A 21,729-nucleotide genomic window follows, 5' to 3' on the forward strand; every position below is an offset into this window, starting at 1 on the left:
CCTAAGTTTCTGTGCTCGAGGTAAATTATCTCAGCTTCTCTGGTCCCTCACTTTATTGAAGTCCATTTATCCAGGTTAATGATTAGCCACAATATTGGAGCTCTTCAGACACCTGTTCTAATGACTTTTTTGTTGTCATAATGTATTAATACATTTGCGACATTTGTAACCCTAGAGGTAAAGTATAAACTGCATCAGTACATCCATTCATTTAATAGGTGAAACCTGCCATTCAGTACCCTTGGCCCCGACCACCCTGTGACGTCAGATGCCTGCCTAATATTTGGGCCTGTTATGACAATCAAAAAGATACATGATTCCTTCTCAATATCTGAACAAGGCCATTCGAAGTCAGTAGTTTGCTACTAAGTTGAGGTTGATAATATGTGGGCTTCACTACTGACAGAATTTTTACATAGAATCTTAAACACACTGAGGACTATGGATAAAGTGACAGATTCAAGCCCACACCTTCTCATACAGTGAGCGGCTAACTGTAACCAAGAACAAAGAAAATCGGATGATGTGTCAACTTTTGAGACCAATAAAAAAAGCCTTTTACATTTGGTTGAAAGGTAACATATTCTATGGGAGGCCATAGAGAAGGGATTAGATGTAAGTATTTGTTAGCAATACGATTTTTATGCATAATATGGAAATTTGGGGGCATTGAAGGAGTCCAATCGGCCCAGTGTGTCCATGCCAGCCAAAAAAAGTTATTCAAGTAGATCTCATCTTTCAGCTTTTGTCTGTAGCCCTGTACATTGCATTGTATCGACTGCATAGCTAATTTTTTTAATGAAATACAAAGTTCACCCTTTCAGGCAGTGACTTCTCTGGGTGAAAAATTACTCAAATCGCCTCTAATCCTTTTACCTCTTAGTTTAAGTCTAAGTTCTCCAGCATATTGACCGCTCTGATAATGGAAATAGATTCTTCCTATCCATTCTGTCTGGGCCTCATATTTTTAAACACCTCAATTAACTCTCGCTTCTGCCTTCTCTGCTTTGAGAAAACAAAGGAAATTATTTTTTTTTAGAAGGCATGTTGCTTTACAACACCTTATGATATATAATCTAAAATTATTGAGTGTTCCTGTAATATTCATATTCAAAGAACTCATCTGTGGGGCCCAATGTACTATCTGTTCGGAAAATTATAGAATAAAATTATGTTGTGGCAGCAGGGTCAACAATTTGTCATTTCAGTTTCTATTGAAAGAAATGGCATACAGATAGAAGCAAGCTAGACAGTGAGGGTATTAATCATGATCTCCCTATGTGAGAGGAAACCATAAATAATGTTTTATCAGTTTGTAATATATCAGAGAACAAGGTTCACTGATAGGATATTATAATGATTAATATAAAGTACTACATATGCAGATAAAATCAGTACTGATTGAAATTACTTTGCCAACTCCTCAAAAATATACAGCAGGTAAGGCTGATGGTCATAAACCTTCAAACTGCTGCCACCTTGGCTGGTTTTCAGTGTGAGTCTTAAGCAAATGATAGAACGAGTGTTGAATCCACATTTTTTCAACCTGTTGATAGAAAACAGAATCTCCTTTGCCCCGCTCCTGTAGTGTTGAGAAAGTCCTAAATTAGAACCATCTGTACACGAGTGGTTTGTGTAGTCCAGTCTGCTTTCACAAGGTCAGATGCAAAGGTTTAACTTTCTTGAAAGACTGTAACAGCTGCATATGTGGGAGGAAAGAAATATTGCTATCACTCACCTGAAGCCCTCTGAACACCCCATGTGTATGTATCCTGTATTGTGTGCTACAGCTGTATAACATAGGGGCATTGTGATTGTCAGTCTCGTATCCTGTCGCGTGGCTGTAAGGATAGTAAGAACAAAATGATTCTCAATAATCATATTCTCCATCTGCTGGAATTTGGCATTGCACGCTGGCATTTATTACCTTAATAGATGAATGTACAATACTATAAGAAAACTGTAATTTTAACATCGGCCATAAAACATTTTGAGATCCAAATGAAACACATTTTTTAAGTTGTAGTCACTGTTGTTCTCAAAGGAAACAGCAGCCAATTGGCACATAGCAAGCTCCCTCAAATAGTAGTGTGATAATTGACCACATAATCTGTTTGAAATATTGGTTGCAGGATAAATATTGGCCACAACACCAAGGAGAACTCCTAACTCTTCTTCAAACAGTGCGATGGAATCTTTTATGTCAATACAGCCCATATGATTCAACAAAAATTCCAGAAGCTATTCCAGGTGCCAGTCCACAAAGTATCAGATTTACTGGATTAGATTTCAACACTTGTTTGTCATGAGTTTTCAGCTCCCAGTACTCTGCCACACTGTTCCAATATTGTGTATACACTGCCGTGCACAAGTAGATGCTGTGAGATTTTCATTTTGAGAATATGAAGTGCACACAAAGTTAAGAAAAATATCCTTAAGAGATTTCATTTGCCTTAGATGTAGCTGCACTTCAGAAGGTAGCAAGTTGCCTTTGCAAGAGAGAGTTGTGGGTCAATCCTGCTTCAACATCTCAAATATAAAATCTGTAAAGGCATTCCAATGCTGTCTTTTAAATGAGATGTTAACCCAAGGATCCATTCACACTCTTAATTGAAGGTGAATGATCCCATAACACTATTTTTAAACAGAGCAGTTCTACCTAGTGTTAATTGATTTTACGTTTCCGACCATAGACTGGGACTACCATAGTGTTAAGGACTTGGATTGTGAAGAATTCGTAAAATGCAATCAAGAAAATTTTCTTCATCAATGTGTATATATGCCTACTAGAGAAGGGACAAAATTTCACCTCTGGAAATAAGGCAGGGCAGTGACTGAAGTGTTAGTCAGAGAACACTTTGGGACCAGTGAACATAATTCTATTAGTTTCAAAACAGTTATGGAAAAGGAAAGGCCTTGTATAAAAGTTCTTACTTCAAGTAAGGCAAATTTTCAAAAGTTGATTGGAGTAGACTGTTCACAGGTAAAGGGATTACTAGCAATGGAAGGCTTTCAAAAGTGCAATAACAAGAGTTCAGAAGTATCATGTTCCTTTTAGAGTGAAGAGTAAGGCTGGTAAGAGTAGGGAACTATAGTTGAATAAAGATAATGAGGCTTTGGTCAAGTGTAAGAAGGAGGCGTGTATTAAGTGTTGACAACTGGGAACAAGTGAGTCCTTTGAAAAGTATAACATGTGTAAGGGCATTCTTAAGAGTGAAATCAGGAGGTCAAAAAGTGAATATAAGGCAGCCTTGGCAGATAAGGTTAAGGATAATCCAAAGAAATTCTACAAGTACATTAAGAGCAGAAGATCAACTAGGGAGAGAGTAAGGTCCCTTACAAATCAATGAGGTCGTTTATACATGGAACCATGTGAGATGGAAGTGATACTGAACAAATATTGTGTGTCAGGTTTTACTGTGGAAAAAGACATTGAGGCTAGTGAACTCAGGGAAAATAAATATTGATGTCTTGAAAAGAGTCCACATGACAGAAGAGGAGGGGCTGGGATCTTAAAAAAAACAAAGGTAGATAAATCAACAGGGCCTGATCAAGTGTATAACAGGACTTTGTGGGAAGTTGGAGAAGAAATTACAAGGGCCTTAGCAGAGATATTTGTATCATCTACAGCTACAGATGAGCTGCTGGAGGACTGGAAGGTGGCTAATGTTGTGCCTTTCTTTAAGAAAGGCTGTAAGGAAAAGCTTGGGAACTATAGATAGGTGAGTCTGATATCAGCGGTGAGTAAGTTGTTGGAGGGGATTCTGAGAGATAGGATTTTAATGCATTTGGAGAGGCAAAAACTGATTCGAGATAATCAGCATGCTCTGTCCATGAGAAATCATGTCTCACAAACTTGATTGAGTATTTTTGAGGACATAACTTAAAAGATTGATGAGGCAGAGCAGTAGATGTTGTCTAAATGGATTTTAGTATAGCACTTGACATGGTTCCGCAAAGTAGACTGATTATTAAAGTTGATCACATGGGATTCAGAGAGACATTGCCAATTGGATACAAAATTGGCTTGACACTAGAAGACAGAGAATGGTGATAGAGGGTTGTGTTTTGGACTGGACACCTGTGACCAGAATTGTTCCACAGGGATCACTTCTAGGTCCACTGTTGTTTGTCATTTATATAAACAATTTGGAAGGGAATTTAGGGGGCATGAATGACACCAAAATTGATGGTATAGCCAACAATGAGGAAGGTTATCTAAGATTACAAAGGGATCTTAATCAATTGGGCCAAAGGACTGAGGAATGACAAATGGAGTTTAATTTAGGTAAATATGAGGTATTGTATTTTAGTAAAACAAACAATGACAGGACGTATACAGTTCATGATAGAACCCTGGGCAGTATTGTTGAACAGACAGATCTAGGCATTCAGGTATATAGTTCTTTGAAAGTTGCATCACAGGTAGGGTAATTAAGAAGGCATTTAGTACACTCACCTTCATCACTCAGACCTTTGAGTATAGGTGTTGAGATGTCACGTTGAGGATGTACAGGATGTTGGTGAGGCCACTTTTGGAGTACTGTGTGCAGTTCTGGTCACCCTGCTACAGGAGGATTTTATTAAATTGGAGATGGTTCAGAAAAGATTTACCAGGATTTTGCCAGGAATGAAGGTTTTGAATTATAAAAATAGGCTGGGTCATTTTTCACTGTAACAAAGAAGGTTGAGAGGTGTCCTCATAGAGGTTTATAAAATTATGAGGGGCATAGAGAAGGCAAATAACAGATGTCTTTTCCCTGGGGTGAGGGAGCTCAAAAACTAGAGAGCATATTTTTAAGGTGAGAGGAGGAAGATATAAAAGGAACCTGAGGGGCATCTTTTTCACACAGAACGTGGTTTGTATGTGGAATGAACTACCAGAGGAAGTGGAGTTGCGGGTACAGTTACAACATTTAAAACACATTTGGATCGATATATGAATAGGAAAGGTTTAGAGGGATCTGTGCCAAATACAGGCAAGTGGGGCTAGTTTAGTTTGGGGAACTTGGTTGGAATGGATGAGTTGGATTGAAGGGTCTCTTTCTGCGCTGTATGACTATGGCACTATAACTCTATGGTGTCTTGGTTACAAATACAAAGGACAAAGAATAATACAGCACAAGAACCGGCCCTTCGGCCCTCCAAGCTTGTGCTGCCTCATATTGCCTTTCTGAACTAAAATTATCTTCACTTAGAGGATCCATATCCCTCTATTCCCCTTCTATTCATGTATTCTTCCAGGTGCTTTGTGAATGCTGCTACTGTGTCTGTTTCCACCACCTCCCCTGGCAATGCATTCCAGACACTCACCACCCTTTCTGTGAAAAACATGCCTCGCACATCTCTTCTAAACTTCTCCCATCACACCTTGAACCTGTGTCCCCTAGTAATTGACCCCTCCACCCTGGAAAAAAGCCTCATACTTTCCAATCAATCCATGCCATTCACAATCTTATAAACGTCTATCAGGTCTCGTTTCAACCTCTTGCATTCCAGTAAAAACAAACCCAGTCTATCCAACTTTTCTTCATAACTAAGATCCCTCATACCAGGCAACAACCTGGTAAACCTGTTCTGTAGCCTCTCCAAAGCATTCACATCTTTCTGGTAGTGAGTGGTGACCAGAACTGTACATAGTTTTCCAAGTGTGGCCTAATTCAAGTTCTATAAAGCTGCAGCATAATTTGTCCATCCATATACTCAGTACCCCTACCAATGAAGGCAAGAACACCATAAGCCCTTTTTAATACCTTATCTATCTGTGCTGCCATCTTTAGTGATCTGTGGACCTGCACACCCAGATCCCTCTGCATATTAATACTCCTAACAGTTTTGTCATTCACTGTATAATTTCTACATGTACTTCACCTCACATTTGTCCCTCACTAAATTATACAGATTATCTATTTAAAATAATGATGCCCTTTGTGGAATCTTACTCTGCACAAATTTAGCTGTCAGTTTTTCCAAAACAGTAACGAAACACAAGTGAAGAACATGTACTGGAATGTCCTGAGATCATAAAAAATGCAAGTCTTTATTCTATCCTTCAATATTTGGGGAGCACCTTTTTCTCTGTCATCTTTGAGCACCTGTCCCATTTGTTTGGTAACATTAAATCATTGCATTTTTTTTAGCAGTATGAACATTTGCACAAATGAAAAAGAATTATTTAAATTCAAAAGGTTCTCATTCATTGATTGTTTGACATGTTTGCCACTTTGGGTGGGGGTAGAGTTGTGAGGACAGATGGTGCTGAAGGATGTGGAGAGAAGGGCACAGTTGAACACTAACCAGCTCAGGCATAACATAATCAGTTGCAGCATGAACTCTGGCTTCCTGTAATGGATATATCTTTTTGGAATGATGCAGGTTAATACTATGAAGGTTATTTTTGCAAAAGTCAGAAAATTATTCTGGAACAGTGCTCCATATACATCAGTTCCAAGACAACAAATGACTGCGGTCATAGTGCAGCCCCCTGTGGTGTTAATGGAATATAATGTTTATGTGAGCTTGTAGACTTGTTCACCAAGCCAGTGTGTTCGTTTGCAGATGTTTCATCACCCTGCTAGTTAACATCATCAGTGCACCTCCAGTGAAGAGTTAGTGTTCTGTCCTGCTTGTTATTTATATGCCTTGGTTTGCTGGGATGGTTGGCATCACTTCCGGGTCTGTTTTTGGAGAGGTTTGTATCCTGGGTTACAGCTCAATGTATTTGCAGATGGAATTACGGTTGGAATGCCAGACATCCAGGAATTCCCTGGTATGTCTCTGTTTGGTTTGTGAATTCGTGTCTTTCTTTGTCCGTGTGTATTGAGACCAGTGAGAATTGGTCATGTCTCTTAGTGGCTAGCTGGTGTTCATATACGGACAGAGCTCTCCACTGTACAACCCAATCTCTGAGTCCACAATGTGGATGACATCTTCATGATTATCAAACACACAAGACTAGAAGAAACCCACCGGCACATAAACAATATTCTCACTGGAATAAAATTCACAAAAGAAGAGGAGAACAATAACTGACTACCCTTCTGAGACGTAATAGTAGAACATAAGAACAACAGGGAACTCCAGATTAACATAAACAGAGAGACCACACACAAAGACCAGATACTTACTTACACCAGCAACCACCCCAACACCCATAAACGGAGCTGCATCAGGACATTATTCAAACAAGCCACAACACACTAGAGCAATCCAGAATTGCACAAAGCAGAAAGGAGCACTTACACAGACTTTTTAAAAGGAATGGATACCCAAAATGCATAATCCACCATTACCTCCACAACAGACCACAACAAGAAGACACAACACAGCCAGAACACTAGTCACCCTGCTGTACATCAGAGACATATCAGAGATGGCCACGAGACTACTCAGACCCCTAGGTATCAGGGTAACCCACAAACCAGCAACCACCCTGCAACCTTTATATAATGAATATAAAGAATCCCATAACCAAAACCAGCAAAACTGGTGTAATATAAAAAATACCATGCAAGGGCTGTGAGAAACATTACATAGGCCAAACTGGAAGAAAACTGACTAAAAAGGACACTTGAATACCAACTACCCACAAAGAGACACACTTACGTTTTTGATTTTATGATAAGAAGAGCAAACAAAACAAATATTAGTTTTCACTGCAGCTCATAGCTACAGTGTGGAAACAGGCCCTTCAGCCCAACAAGTCCACATTGAACATCAAAGCATCCCACCCAGACGCATCCTGCTCTAATCCACCTAATCTAGATACCCCTCAACACTATCGGAAATTTTCCATGGCTAATCCAGCTAGCCTGCACATCTTTGGATTGTGGAAGGAAACCAGAGCACCCAGAGGAAACCCACACAGACATGGGGAGAATATGCAAACTCCACACAGACAGTTGCCCAAAGGTGGAATTGAACTCAGGACCCTGGCGCTGTGAGGCAGCAGTGCTGCAAACCATTGAGTCATCATGCCTGCAGTTCATAAGAAAACAAAAGTTTAATTTAAAAAGGGAAAAAGACTTCTGAACAGGAAGTTTTTTTCTTTCATTTCAGTTTGATTTGAATGCGCTAATCACTGCAGCAGCCTGGAATGGAAGCTTCAAGATCTTAGAACTGAAAAAATTTAGACTATCAGAATTGCGAGAAGATCATGCCAACAGACTCAGAAAGGAATCATAAAGTTTTCTCTTCAGTTTTATAAAAGGAAACTGGAAGAAGGCTGCTAAGTTGTTTTATATCTTTTATATCTGACTGAAGTAATACAATGAAAATCAAAACCAAAAGAACTGCGGAAGCTGTAAATCAGGAACAAAAACAAAGTTGCTGGAAAAGCCCAGCAGGTCTGGCAGCATCTGTGAAGGAGAAAATAGAGTTAACAATTTGAGTTCAAGGAAGAGTCATCAGACCCAAAATGCTAACTCTGTTTTGTCTTTCACAGATGCTGCCAGACCTGTTGACACTGAAAATCAAGCTCTGCTATTCTGGGAGTCATCACCAGAGTTAAAGGTTACAAAAAAGCCACACAGAATTACCCAACGTACCTGTCTTTGTACCCATTTACAGAAAGCATGGAGTAGGTTTCCATAGTTAACAGAATTACTATTTATGACAAATAAATAGATTTGATCTACAGATAAACAGTTATGATCCATCAACATATAACTCAACTAGTTAAAACTCTAACCATCTTAAAAACATCCCGTCTGTACATATAGACAGGCAGACAGAAAGAGGAAAAACAAAGGAGCTATATTCACAAGGTTTGCTGAAATGATTCTTATGCCATTCAAAATCCTGCTCCTTGATCTTTTTTATCTGTATATTTTGATTTGTTTTCAGGAGGCACAGGATGACTGCTTCCCACTTCTAAAAGGTTTTTGACATACCACTTAAAAATCACAGCTGTTAGCAACTGAAAAAGAGGAAATAAACAGGCTAGCTTGAAATTCTTCTTGCTACAGAGCAAAAACATGGCTCCTTCACTTCCAGAGGTATGATGGTGCCAAAACATTCACATCCCAAGACTAACATTCACATCCCAAAACTATTTATCAACTGGGAGCCAATCACATAGTGTTTGGCAGGCTGAAAGCCTTTGTGATCAATAATGGCTCACTAGTCCATGGACCAATCAGTTACTTGTTGACAGCCAACACTCAATTCATACATACTCCTTGGCTCCAGTTCATCTGCCAACTACAATTTGTTTGAACAAGCTATGAATGAGTTCTTACAATTAGTGTCAGATTACTTGCTTTTTCAAAAATATAGAAATCCTTAAATGATTCCTGGTTTTTAAAACAGTTCTTTTTCCATTTTAACCCACAATAAAAATTGCAGAAAAAAAATACAATTCTTACAGTGGGAACTTGAAAGAATTGAGATAGGAAGTATAATTTCTCTGGACTTCAGTCTCTGTAACACATAGCATTGGGAAATGGGAGAAACTTTGTTTTGCAGTTTGTGCTAAGATCTTTCTAAACTGTCATGATTATCATGTTGCTTGGGTGTTTTATTCTCTTTTGTTTACTTTATGTTCTCTTATTAAAGAATATTACAGCCTCACATGACTAACCATGATGTTAATTGACTGAAAAGTTTGAACAAACGATCTCTCAAGATGTGTTTCATTCTGGGATCTGCCTTCATCAACACTAACATAACAGGGATCATAACAAAGTTAAGGCTGTTTTTGGAATTAGATTTCACAGAATTTAAGAGGGATTCATGTTATGTTAGTTACATGGGGATATTGACCGTAAAACAAAGGCATTGTGGTGGGGTTTATTGCATGAATTGTATTTTCAAAATGCCCTAAATATTGCTAAGACTTCTCAAAGTAAAAAATATATTAATGATGTATTTCAAATTGTGACAAGGACTAAACTGAGAGAGTTAGCAGATACATTGAATGTAAAAATGAAAACAGATCAGTTAGCATGAAACAATTAAACTAATTATCCACTGCTTAGAGTTCAATGCAGGACACCCTGAACTTGTGTCATTGCTACAATTAACTAAGTTTCAGCTAGGAAGGAATACACTTAACTCAGAGAGAGAAAAAGAACTGGAAAGAGTTTAATTGGAAGCAAAAGAGAAGAGAAATTAAAATGGGGAAAACAAAAGAAAAAAAGAAATACAGTTTGAATTAGAGTACGAGGAGAGAGAGAAACAAACATAAAATGAAAGAGATAACAAAGATAAACACAGTGAGATATAGTTTGGTGATAGAAAGTGTTAGAATAAAGGTAGAAAAAATGTTAGCAAGTTAAAGGATGATTCCGATCTCAACAAGGGTTTCAATTTGACCAGAAATCTATGCTTAATAACTAAATTTACAAAGAGGTTTGCAACCTAATGCTACAGAGTGTTTTGTGAATGTGAGTGCCAGCCTGTTAAAAAAATCTTCCAGAGGAGTTAATTAGAAGAAAATATTAGTTAGAGGTATAGATAGAGATTACAAACCTATTCCATTGTAGAACGTTAGATGAAAGAGTGAATTGGTAAATTGAGATATTGTAGTTGGAGTAGTGCAACAAATCACTGTAGAAGTGATTCATTTTATTTTGGAAAAATGACCTGGCTGGTTAAGAAATACTAATCTGACTGAGGCTGGTGGAATAATCCGTAAAGGTAAAATAAACAGATGTTACAAGAGGAGCATTTAGATTGTTTCTAGAATGTGCTTGGATTAGACCTCAGGCCTCTAGAAACAGTCAAGAAAAGGAGGCATCTAGGGAAAAAAGGAGATGACTGGAAATTCAATTATTTGTCACCATTTCTGAAAATGTAACTTAAAAGGATGAAGGAAAAGAGAATGAGGTTGACATATTTAGTCCATCTTCTTTAGTACAGAAAAATGCAGCAGATTATAAATTGAGAGCTGTGCTAAACACATTAGTCAGAAATTGAATCAGAATCAATTCCTGGGGGTCACTATTTGAAAGACAAAGTATCAACTAGGAAATGGAGACAACCTCAAATATCAGCCAATGAGAAATAAACAGTGGTCCATCAGGTGAAAGTTCCACCTTTGTATCAGAACAAAATGTTATGAGTGACTCGTGAAATTCCAAGGAAAGTTCACTTCAGTGTTAAGTAAACACAGACTAAAATAGTAAAACATTTCAATTGGCCAGTATTACATGAAGATGTGGCAAATATTTACCAGATATGCCATTGCATATCAGGCAGTGGAAAACCCCCACCATCAGTTAAATCTACAGCTTTAATTCCAATACCAGATTTTGAAGAATCACAATAGAATCGTATTAGATTGTATAAAATCAGGAGTGGGAATCAATATTCTTTAACAATCATGGAGGTGACAGCCAGATTTCTTGAAGTAGGGTTTCTAGGGAAAACTAGAATCAAAGTTTGAAGACCTTGTGATCAGAGGACAGTTATGTCCAAATGTTTTAGATAAACCAATTCCTTTGTTTCTGTTTTCTATTTGGGATGCCCCTTACAAGTGCATAGGATTCAATACTTTTGAACTGGTACTTGGAAATGAGGTGAAGGACCCTTAAAACTGATCAAAGAGAAATTTATAACCAATGCTCAGAGACTATGCTTCCTGTGTTTTGAATTTCAGAGAGAAAAGAGTTGGCTAAAAGGTTAAAAAGTGTTTGATGGACGTTAAAAAGTAGAGCAGATAAAAAGGATAAAATTCAAGAAAAGTTGCTGCTGAAGACAAGGTGTTAGTACCATTAGCTACTTCTTGGGAAATATTAAAAGATTCACTAGACTTTAACAAATCAAAACAAAACTCAGTGATGAGAGTTTTAAAACCAATACGCCAGACAGTGAGTGTATAATGTTAATATGTTAAAGAAATATTATAGAACATAGAACATAGAACATAGAACAGTACAGCACAGAACAGGCCCTTCAGCCCACAATGTTGTGCCGACCATTGATCCTCATGGATGCACCCTCAAATTTCTGTGACCATATGCATGTCCAGCAGTCTCTTAAATGACCCCAATGACCTTGCTTCCACAACTGCTGCTGGCAACGCATTCCATGCTCTCACAACTTATGAAAGGGAAAATGTCAGGAGAAGAGTTTTTTATGATCATGAAAGAAACTGGGGAGTGAGTTTTCTTTAAAAAAAATCAGAGGAATGAGAGACATTAAAACTAAGAAAATGTCATCTTCTATTAATCAGAATGGATATTCTGGGGCTATTTGAAATGTTAAAAAACATAATACTCTATCCTCGAGAAAACTATTCAAGTGACCTATTACAGATTTATAAATTGACTTGTGTGAATATGCTAGGAGGGCTTTGGCTGTAACGATGCTGATATGGGGGATGCATTACCACAAAACAATATTCTTACGCACTTAATCCAGAGAAGTTAGCGCAAGCGAGGTAAGACATTAAGTTAATGATGGAACATGACATTAGTGAATCAGGACATAGTAGCAGGAGCTCACCTATTATTATAGCGCTGAAACCAGATGGCTTACAAAGATTATGTATGGATAATTGCAAATTACAAGGTGGACTGACATTCAATTTTTTAAAAAATCTCCAAAATTGACTAGTTAAAATAATATTGCTAAGTTTAATTGATGGATACAGCCAAAGGACTATCAGCTTTTATAACATTGGACTGAGTTCATCAATGTACGTTTATGTGGCTTGGAATGAAAAAAATATACAAGCAACTTTTCAAAGGTAAACCAGTGTTATTAAAGGACTATGTAACAGAAAGTTTACTTCAATGATTTGACTGTGTTCAGCAAAACCTGGAAGAACATTAACACCAATTGTTCAATCAGCTACTCAGCGTCAATTTGTTAGAAATCTGGTTAATGTAACTAATTTGGATCACACTGTGTGATAAGGTCAGGAAACACCTAAGTGGAAATTAAAACTATTATGGATTTTTCCGTGCCTAAGGCAAACTATGGTATATTTTATTTATTGATGGGATGTGCGTATCTCTGGCTACACCAACATATATTGCCTATTTCTAACTGCCCAGAGGGCAGATAAGAGTTTACTACATTGCTTCAGGTCTAGAGCCAAATGTAAGCCAGATAAGGTAAGGGTGGTGATTTCCTTCCTTAAAGGACATCAGTGAGCCAGATGTTCTTTTTCTGTCATCAAAAATGGCTTCATGGTCATCATTATATTCTTAATTCCAGATTTCTTAATTGGGTTCAAACTCCAACACCAGCTATGCTCGGATTCAAACCCAGGTCCCAAGAAAAATACATCGGTCTCTGGATTAATAGCTGAGCAATAATACAAACAGGCCATCACCTCCCCAGTTCTGCAATACTTTGGCATGAATATGGTATATTCTGAACTTCAGTATTCTTGTGGTTCCTATAACGAATTTATCGAAGAAACAAATAACTCTACAAAAGAATGTCAGAGTACATCTGTCAGCCTGAAAGCTCCGCTAAAAACTATGCTGCCTTTTAGCAACACTGAAAAATGAGATGTCATTCACACCAGGACGTTGGCATGAATGTCATTTTGCAAGAAGGTGAAATAGGGATCAAATAACCAGTCAGTTTCTTTCCCCCCGGAAATTAAATGCTAGTCGATAGAAATATTCAACAGCCGAGACAGACATACAGGGGCTTGTGTAGGCTCTACAAAAATTTACAATTTTAATATCCAACAACTCTGAAAAGACTTAGTTTTATACAAGCCATAACTTTATAATTTTTTTTAGGAGACACTCTACGACAGAAATTCAAGACTGTTTTGTTGGAGTTTGATATGACAGTCCTATAATTTAAAATCATTTATTTGGCTAGGAAAGACAATATTATAGTGGATACTTTGTCAAGAGCAAAGTTACTTAAAACCAAATTATGTGACCAAAATCAACTTGTATAGGATATAGTTGTCAGGAAATCAGTATACATTTAATGTAAATATATTATTATTACCATTGACATGCCATATAAATTGTGTTGAAATAACTTTTTAATAGAAATTAAAAATTCCGCTTAAAGATACATTTTCATTTCTTCTTTGAGAAGATGCATGTTGATAGGTTTGTATCATTTTATTTGGATTTGGATTAGTGCTGCGACATTTAAAAAAATAGAAAATTATTCTGGAACAGTGACCTACATGCATCAGTTCCAAGAAGACATCTGACTGCAAGTGTCAGCAAACCCCTGTGGTGTTAGTAGAATAAAATGTTTATACATATGCGTTTATGGTAAGCACAGTAATTTTGTTTTGACTTCAGTTCAGAAAAAAACAATGGAGTGTAGTTCATCAATGAGTGAAGCCTTCTCTTGGCCAAAGCTTTTTCCAGATTACTTCAGAGCAACCAGTCACTGTAGCAGTAGTGTTTTTTTTCATTTTAGTTTGTGAAGCTTCCAAGAAAATTTGCGATAGAAGTTTCAAGTTGTTAGAGGGCTGAAAAACCTGTTTAGGCCATCAGAATTATTAAAGGTTTACTCCAACAATCTCAGAAACGATTTGTAAGATCTTTTCTTTGCTTCAAGATGTCAATGAAAGTGATACTTAAAAGGTTGAGATAGGAGTAAAATTATTACAGGCCTGAACTTCTAGGACAAATAGCATTAAGAAAAAGAAATAGAAATTTTGTTTTCTGTTAATGTTAAGATCTTTCTGAAATGTCTTCCATACTTTTATTTCTTGCATTCTTTACCTCTTGTGTAATAAACTTATGGTCTCATGTTACAGAACATTTGTAGCCTTATGTAAAAACGTTTCAGTGACTAACCACTATCCCAATTAAGAAAAATTACACATATTATCTATAAAGTCACATTTCTTTCTGGGATCACTTGTTCCATATTACTATTGAGTAATGTTTCACAATGGGTTAAATTTCATCTTGGTGTTATGTAAAGAACAGGTGAAGTATATTGTTGTACCAAAAACAGAGGCAACTCCAGGGACAATGGGAACTGCAGATGCTAGAGAATCCACAATAACAAAGTGTGGGGCTAGATGAGCACAGCAGGCCAAGCAGCATCTTAGGAGCACAAAAGCTGATGTTTCGGGCCAAGACCCTTCATCAGAAAAGGGGGATGGGGAGAGGATTCTGAAATAAATAGGAAGAGAGGGGGAGGCGGACCAAAGATAGATAGAGGAGAAGCTGGGTGGAGAGGAGAGTATGGGTGGGGTGGTAGCGAAGGGATAGGTCAGTCGGGGAGGACGGACAGGTCAAGAGGGTGGGATGAGGTTAGTAGGTAGGAAATGGAGGTGCAGCTTGAGGTGGGAGGAGGGGATAGGTGAGAGGAAGAACCGGTTAGGGAGGCGGGGAAGTGCTGGGCTGGTTTTGGATGCGGGGGGGGGGGGAGGCGAGATTTTGAAGCTGGTGAAATCCACATTGATACCATTGGGCTGCAGGGTTCCCAGGCGGAATATGAGTTGCTGTTCCCGCAACCTATGGGTGGCATCGTTATGGCACTGCAGGAGGCCCAGGATGGACATGTCGTCTAAGGAATGGGAGGTGGAGTTGAAATGGTTCGTGACTGGGAGGTGCAGTTGTTTATTGCGAACTGAGTGTAGGTATTCTGCAAAGTGGTCCCCACGCCTCCACTTGGTTTCCCCAGTGTAGAGGAAGCCACAATGGGTACAGTGGATGCCATATAGCACATTGGTGGATGTGCAGGTGAACATCTGCTTGATGTGGAAAGTCATCTTGGGGCCTGGGATGGGGGTGAGGGAGGAGGTGTGGGAGCAGTTGTGGCACTTCCTGCGGTTGCAGGGGAAGGTGCCGGGTGTGGTGGGGTTGTAGGGCAGTGTGGAGCGGACAAGGGAGTCACGGAGAGAGTGGTCTCTCCGGAAGGCAGACAAGGGTGGGGTTGGAAAAATGTCTTTGGTGGTGGGGTTGGATTGTAGATGGCGGAAGTATCGGTGGACGATGAGTTGTATCCGGAGGTTGGTGGGGTGGTATGTGAGGACTAGGGGGATTTATCTTGGCAACTCCAGGGACCACTGGATGGTTCCAAGAAAGGAAAGCTCAGCACTTACACCACAGTTCAGTTCTAATACATTATCTCAAACCTGACAACATTTTCTATTGACAAAGATGTATAATTCATATTATATTAAACCACATTTAATGAATCACAGGTGGGGTTGAAACTGCTGAGAACAACCATTGACAATGTGCAGAAAATTGACAGCAAACACTTTGAAAAGTCATAAGAATCGAAAATGTTAGCAGGAAGTAGCATTTTTATTTTACTGAGAGGGAAAATCTGACATGTAAAAACAGCTGCACCCAAGCAGGAGTTTGCAATCATGGTGAATGTTCAGGCACCTTTCACTTCAGCAGTAACATTTGCAGACAAAGAGCTTGCATTAGTTTCTAAATCTATTACTGTCAGAATCATTCCAGGCTCTGCATCATGTAGTAAAATTGAACATGAGTTATAATCAGACATTGATTCTAATCCCCATGGATTTTTAAATATGAATTAAATGATGGGCTGTCACAAAGTTTCATCCATCTATTTATGCTTGTAATATAATCTGTCTGGACTAATTTTATTTCTTTGAAAGCAGTAGCCTTACCATGACAGAATTACATTACTCACTCTTTTGACCATTTACAGGTGTACAATCAACATTACGTTTACTCAGCTTTGGTAGATTCCTAGGTCGCAGAATTACAAAATTGTCATGGTGCAGAAGAAAGCCTTTCAGTCCTTCTTGCCTACACTGGCTGTCCAAGTGAGCACCTTGGCTCAGTGCCATTCTCCTATCCTTTTCCTTTAACCCTACAAAATATATTATTTAATTAATCAGCTAATGGCCTCATGTATTCCTCAATTGGATTGCCTCCACTACACTACCATTCACTGTATGGAAAAAAGGCTTTCCTCACATTTATCTCTTTTGCAATTGCTTTTAAATCTGTACCCTTTCATTCAAACAAGAATAAATTCCTGGAGAAACTCAGCAGGCCTGGCAACATCTGTGGACGGACAACAGAATTAAAGTTTGAATCTAATGACCTCTCCTTAGGAGCTTCATTCTTCCTTCATTTATGAGAGGGAACAGTTTTTCCTTATCTACTCTGTCAAAACCTGTCAAAGTTTTGAAAAGTTCTGTAAAATCTTCCTTCAACTTTCTCTTCTCTAAGGAAAAATAGCCCCAACTTCTCCAATCCATATTTATAATTGAAGTTTCTCATTTTTTGAACCATTCTTATAAACCTAATCTGGTAAGATTCACTTCTCACAAGATAAACACACTGGCTTCTGTTATTCATTCTACCACAACTTTTTTCCATGTAGGCAAGATTCAACATCCCATACATTGTAATCTTTGTGAGGTGGAACCAATGTATATTCAAGTTAGCACATATGGAAGTCAGACCTATGTCCTCTCAGAAACTCCACTCCATTCTTCATATCTATAAAGTTAATGTGAGTATTAACCAGTCATTTACAGCACACCATACAACTACAGACTTGTCCACGCTGCAGAAACAGGCCACATCCTTGATGTCAACATCCTTGACACAAGCAATGGCAAACCTACTTCAAATACAGTGAATGGGACAAAGTCAGCTATAGTTAGACAAACACCTTACTACCTACCACATCTAATGGTCCATCTCTAAAATTATCTCATTCATCACATCATGGCACACAAGACACACAGGGAGGCTGTACAGATTACAAACATTATACCATTGCGCAAGACAGGAGCTTTTTCATCACTGCCATCTGACTATACTTTCTCAAGAAACACAATTGCATCCATTCTAAACAATCAACTAACCAGCAGCAATAGCGTTAGGATTTAGATATTTTCCTAAACAACCTGTTCAGACACAATATTTATACACCTCTAGAGCAGGTGGGATGTGAACCCAGGCCTCCTGACTCAAAGGTAGAGGCATAACTACTGCACTACAATACTGACCAAACATCAGCAAGAACACTTATCTATACACTGACCAATCAGCTGCGAGAAAACTAATAGTATATATACTGACCAATCAGCAGAACAAATATTAATATATAAATTAACCAAACAGACACAAGTATATTGTCATGAACTGATCTATTACAAGCACAATGGCCTGACCATTCAACAGTAAGATGCAACTCATAGCCCCTTGCTCCACAATATATAAATATCACTTGGCTGGTCCAGTTATTCCCTTAAATAATGTGCAGTGTATGCCATCTAAAATGTTCTTCCAAGGAACTCTTTAAAGATAACAACAATTCTTCCCAAAGCAAAATTTCAGATGGCCCAATTGTGAATTTGCATTCCTCAAGACTATTTGAGTGTTCATAATCTCCCATCTAATTTATTGACCGAGAGAATCAAGTGATCTACGGCACTTGTCTATTGAGGTACAAGCCCCAGAATACTACCACTTAGCACAAAATGTAGGTTAATGATCTGCCTGCAGGCCCAAATCATTGGTCCCATTTGTTGACTGCACTTCCCAGTGTGTCCATTAATGGCAGAAGTCTCAGTCTGCCTACTTACCAGCTGAAAAATAGCTAAAACCATGTTATACAAAACACTTCCACTTACACATTAGTGTAATGCTATGCATGTGTAGAGGGCTGGCATTGGCAAAATCGGCCGAATAGACATCTTCTATGCTTTAAGATTTGAAAATTATTTTTGATTCTGTTCCCAATTTCCTTTGAACATGAGTTATTATCAGACATTGATTTTAATTCCCTGGATTTTTAAATATGAATTAAATGATGGGCTGTTACAAAGTTCTTAAGGCATTCCAGATCATTACTTGCTGCATCAAAATTGTTTTTCTTATTATTTTCCCAATAACCTTAAATCTCTCAAAAACAAAAGCACAATACTGTGGAAGCTAGAAATCTTAAATAAGAATAGAAAGTTCTGGCAACACCCAGCAGATCTGACAGCATCTGTGGAGAGAGAAAAAGAGTTCAAGTACGCTGCCAGACCCATTGAAAATTTCTGCTTTGCATTACCTTAAACCTTTATACTCTGATTGGCTGAACTTATGCTAATAGAAACATATTCTGCTTATTTACACTATTAAGATTGATTTTCAAGGTTATGAACAGCTCCATCAAATTATTCTTCTCTAATCGAGGAGAGCAGTTTGAGTATCATAGTCTCTGACCACTAGGCATTCACTTACTGAGAGATTTATTTTGAAATCAGTAGACCATTTTAAAAAGGCATGTCCATGGAATACAAGACATTCCAAAACCATATTTATTTCCTCTTCCCTACCTTAATGGTATTGTCTTCGACTTGGATTAATTGCAGTACTTGCTTTTATGATTCCAGCACATTCTACTCCATTTGCTGAAGCTTGGCTTTGCAAGAAAAAAGCAACCATTGCTTTCATTAATTTCTCAGTGTACTATTGTGTACAGGCTTGTTAGTAATTCAGAGAGTAACATTCTTGCCTTGCAATCAAAAATTTTTTCAAGTCTTACTCTAGATACTTCAGGACATAATTTTGGCAGATTCTCCAGTGTAAAGCTCTTTTGGCTGAGGTGTTTACATCATTGCCCTGAAAATGGGTGTAAATGATCACTGTTTAAAGAATAACAAGGCATAAAAGATCAAAATGTAACCTTAAACCATCACTTAAAATAGAATATCTGTTCATTTCCCTATTGCTGTTCTCTGTACAAATTAATTGTTACACCTTTTACATCACAATGGTGACTACACTTCAGAAAGTATTTCATTCCTTGTCTAGTATGTATGTCTGATTCATTCAGCTATATATATTGATGTTACCAATATGCCATGTCTCCCCATATGCAGCAAAGAATTTATATTCACCTAATTTACATTTACAATGATCACTGCACCCAGCTAAGATCATTTGGAAGCGGCTGTCACTTACATCCTGTTTGACCTGTTGTTCATGACACTGTACCACTCTATCATGCTGAAGATGATGCTCTTCCTGCTCCATGTCCTCAACTTCCTACTTGGAAGACTGCTACTGTACTCCAAGCTCTTCAACATCCAGCACAATCCTTCTATGCCTGGTCCAGTTATGCAGAGCACAGCATGCAAGTATTGTGCAGCACACTCTACCTGAGCTGTACTTTGAGGCCCAGTTTCAGACCAATCCTAGCATCAGAACTGATCTTCAGGAAGCCTATTGTCTGCTCCACTATGGCCCTGGTAGATGAATGTGCTATACAGTATTTACACAGACTCAGTCATGAACATGAGGGTTCTTAAGACTATAAGCTTCATGATGCCTTCCAGTGTGCTTGGCGAAGACTTCTAAGAGATGCTATCACTGATCGCACATGTTTTGTATATTGATGGAAAAGAAGCCTTTTCTATTAATGAAGTCAACTGCATTATGATACGGTGGTCTTTATACAATGTGTATATAGTCTTCAGTGCCCTGCATATGGGAGCAGCCAGGTGTGTTCACAAAACATGTGAAAGTTTATAAATCACTTGTGATGACTTATGCTTCACAGAGATGACAATATTCAGTACATAATGACCAATGACATGGTGAAGATTGTTTCTCACCACGTTTTGGAGCCAACAAAGTTGGTGACTGCATGCATTTCACATGCAGGTTTCTATGATTGGTGATGTCTGTAAACTGCACTCTTTTAATGTCTAATTAATGCAATCATCCCTTGAAGGGCCTCACGTTGCTCACAAGAACAGCCTGCGTGTTGAGATCAAAAAATCAGTGACTCCATCCACCCGGGGAATGGTTGCCGCTACCATTCATTTACATTGTGCATTTGTGGCTCTGATCAATTCGAAGCCAACAGGTTGTGCTTCATGGGATGAGTCACAGGCTGTATGTTAATTTAAATAGCTTCCAAATCTTCATGCTCCTTTCTTCCTTGCATTCTTTATTGACCCGATTAGTTCTAATCTTCCACACATTCCCACCCTACTCTTTCATTGCAATCCACGACTCCTATCACCTGGGCCCCAGGTCTACAACTTAACCATGCCAACTGCACTGTTCCCCCTTCCCTCACTCCCTACATCCCGACACCAGGTGAAGCAAGGGTGGTGACCATCATTGAGCCCCTCCCTTCCACAGTAACCCATGCACTCCAATGCACAATCCCTTTATGTGTTGAATTTCCCCTTGTCATAATAATTACCCTCTCTGCATCCCAGTGTGTTGCCTCCAATATCCACAGTTAACTTCCCCAATGTTCCTACCACAGCAATGATCCCTGATATTGTCAATGACTTTCTGAACTGACTCACCATTGCCCATATCTTTCGGGGGTAGGAAAATTCCACTCATGGGAACATAGAAAATAGAACCAAAAATAGGCCAGTCAACATGATCATGGCTGACCGTCCAACTCAACCTAATAAACCTGTTTTATCCGCATACTCCTTGACACATTTTGCATGTAGAAATATATCCGGAATCATAGAATCATGCAGCTTCAGTCCAATTAGTCCATGCTGACCAATTTTCCCAAACTAAACAGTCCCACTTGCCTGCATTTGGCCACCATCTCTCTAAATCTTTCCTATTCATGTGAGTGACTGAATTTCCATTGCCTTACATGATAGAGACTTCCACAGGTTTCCCCCTCACTGAGTGACGAAGGTATGAAATTAGAAAGGACTAAGTCCATGGTAGGGTTTGAATGTAAGAATCAGATAGCTCAGTTTGCTAGACAGCTTGTACGGATCAGATTGGTGCCAACAGCATGGCATTCAATCCTTGTTCTTGTTCAGGTGGCATCATTGAGTGGCCAAATGATTCTGTTTTG

At 38.5% G+C, this 21,729-nt stretch overlaps 1 protein-coding gene across 4 annotated transcripts in view; it reads right to left on the reverse strand.

Moving 5' to 3' along the window:
• LOC125459526 (Wilms tumor protein homolog) overlaps window positions 1-21,729 on the reverse strand; it is an 83,074-nt gene that overhangs the window by 30,152 nt on the left and 31,193 nt on the right. For all 4 annotated transcript variants that reach the window (XM_048546056.2, XM_048546055.2, XM_048546058.2 and 1 more), the window contains exon 4: window positions 1,739-1,841. In XM_048546056.2, the coding sequence (XP_048402013.1) occupies window positions 1,739-1,841 (103 nt within the window). The remainder of the gene's footprint in view (window positions 1-1,738; window positions 1,842-21,729) is intronic.

This window comes from Stegostoma tigrinum, chromosome 17 (assembly GCF_030684315.1).
Source record: "Stegostoma tigrinum isolate sSteTig4 chromosome 17, sSteTig4.hap1, whole genome shotgun sequence".
In the NCBI taxonomy this organism is placed as follows: domain Eukaryota; kingdom Metazoa; phylum Chordata; class Chondrichthyes; order Orectolobiformes; family Stegostomatidae; genus Stegostoma; species Stegostoma tigrinum.